This window comes from Spinacia oleracea, chromosome 4, assembly GCF_020520425.1.
Source record: "Spinacia oleracea cultivar Varoflay chromosome 4, BTI_SOV_V1, whole genome shotgun sequence".
NCBI lineage: Eukaryota > Viridiplantae > Streptophyta > Magnoliopsida > Caryophyllales > Amaranthaceae > Spinacia > Spinacia oleracea.
In genome coordinates, this window is record NC_079490.1 from 76,685,727 (window position 1) to 76,687,746 (window position 2,020).

Genomic DNA, 2,020 nt, shown 5'->3' on the forward strand with positions numbered 1-2,020 from the left:
ACTCATGTAATCCATCAAATACACCCTAGTAAATCTGTTCAGACTCTTGATAAAATCAAAAACCAACCAAAAAAGTTGATAACAAGGATGGCCAAGAGCCAGACTTTTCCAAAATAGTTGGGCTTGCCTCAGCTCATAATAAACAACAGTGTGTAAAAGCTGTGGGATTAAACCAATATAAAGGTATAAATATGAGTATTATAAAGATCCCTTGTATTGGAGAAAAATCTAGAAGACTCTAAATTCATAAAACTGAACCAGTTCATATCCAACATAAGCTCAAGCTTAAATTATGTGCCTTAAACTGGGCTCAAGGCCAAACTTCCAGGTCCAGGTAAGATACTTGATCCCAAACTCTGTCAATACTGAATATCATAATAATATATTTAATATACTAAAAAAAGCTCTACAGCAAATGTAGTATGTTGATTGTGTTCTAAATGAAAGGGTGAAAATATAAATAACTCAAGTGTAACTACCTCTTTATGATAAAGCAGAAATAAAAAGCAGTTCTCAAAACTGGAACAAAGTCCAGTTCCCAAAAAACATGAACAAAATTCAGTATGATTTAGTAAATGTGCTAGACAACGGTCACAACGCACACATTAATCATATAACTGCTAAACTGGGAGACCAATTACATTCGTTTTCTTTACAGGATGTAGTAAAAACAGAAATAACCTGAGTTTTTAGTTTGATAAGCAGATTATCAACAACCGAGTTAGTGTATGATGTAAGCAGGACAGATGCTCCTCTCATCAACAAAGCCTTGACAGCGTATACCATAGTGGACGTTTTTCCAGTCCCAGGCATTCCCAGAATAAGAGCGTAATCTTTAGCTGTGAGAATCTGCATATGGATTTAAGTTTACTTCATTTAACAGGAAATACCAGCACATGAAATAGGCACGTCAGAAAACAGAGGGGGGGTGGGGGGATAAGAACCCATCCAAACACAAATTTCACCTTGATAATTGCCCTGCGCTGATCAGCATTTAAATTTTTCTCAGACCAAATGTAGGATATAGCAGGATCTTGGCTAAGTATAGACCCACTGTCGAATCTAGGAGCCTAGAGAACAACATTGTTGAATCAAAACACTAAGATCAACTACATCAAATTAAGGCTGTCAAAATTAGCTTCCTCAAGAATAAGACAATTAGCTCGAGATCCACCTCGAGAATAAGACCCACCTCGAGATCCACAATTAGCTTCCTCAAACGATCACTTTGTGCACTTAGCAGAAAGAGTTGTACCATGCATGTTGAACCTTGGGGGAAAAATAGCAGGCATTGAGTGTAATTGGACTATTTAGCCATTTTATTGACACCAATTACGATAGTGGCAGCACTTCCAGAGAGTTACCTCATGGTAGCGAAGGATGTAGCAAATTCATCCTTCTCTATCCGCCAGACTTCCTGATATAAATCCTGTGACATTGAAGCTATAGTACTCCTTGGAAGCCGCAAGCGCTTCAAACATGAAATCTAAATTTTAACAGGAGAAAAATGTGCAATGAGTACATTGACATTGGGCACAATTCAAAACAATTAGATCATGCCTCACAACAAAACACCAACGTAAAACATAAAAAAGGACATTAAATCTGAAAAGTCCTTACTGAAACATGAGAGCGACTGATATCTGTGATAATACCACTTGCAACTGCAAGATTGTTGGACTCGGTGCTCAATATCTGTTTAGGAAACATGGAGAATTACAATATGTGAGAAACTCTATAGAAACATGACACATCAGAAGCAAGACATAGTACCTAACAAGTGTAAGTTATCAAGATGTGTTTTATATTTTTTTTTAAAGGTGGACGATATGCAGGCTCAGCAGAAAAAGGTAAGAGTAAACACAGGACAATGTTATCGGTGGTTCGCAACAAAAAAATTCCCTTTTCTTTTAGGACAGTCAAGTAAAACAATGGGAGCATATTGAAAGGTATATATTAACTTGATTGTCCATCTATGTCATAACATCACATGTTGATTAGTATTTGGAACTTTTATTGG

General features: G+C 36.6%; 1 protein-coding gene across 1 annotated transcript; it reads right to left on the reverse strand.

The window, feature by feature from the left end:
* Nucleotides 1-609: 609 nt before the first annotated feature.
* LOC110781541 (DNA replication ATP-dependent helicase/nuclease JHS1-like) lies at nt 610-1,258 on the reverse strand. The gene is made up of 3 exons (XM_056841884.1): nt 1,193-1,258; nt 966-1,070; nt 610-849 (listed from the first exon to the last, which is right to left on the reverse strand). The coding sequence occupies exons 1-3, from the start codon at nt 1,256-1,258 to the stop codon at nt 610-612; spliced, it is 411 nt and encodes a 136-aa protein (XP_056697862.1).
* Between the last annotated feature and the right edge of the window lie 762 nt (nt 1,259-2,020).

Bases quoted from the DNA above. Each gene is read 5' to 3' on its own strand.
- LOC110781541 (XM_056841884.1), bottom strand. From the start codon at position 1,258: ATGGTACAACTCTTTCTGCTAAGTGCACAAAGTGATCGTTTGAGGAAG. The intron at 1,071-1,192 runs GTGGGTCTTATT...GTTGTTCTCTAG, and splicing joins AGCTAATTGTGGATCTCGAG to GCTCCTAGATTCGACAGTGG. The intron at 850-965 runs GTGAAATTTGTG...ATCCATATGCAG, and splicing joins AGCGCAGGGCAATTATCAAG to ATTCTCACAGCTAAAGATTA.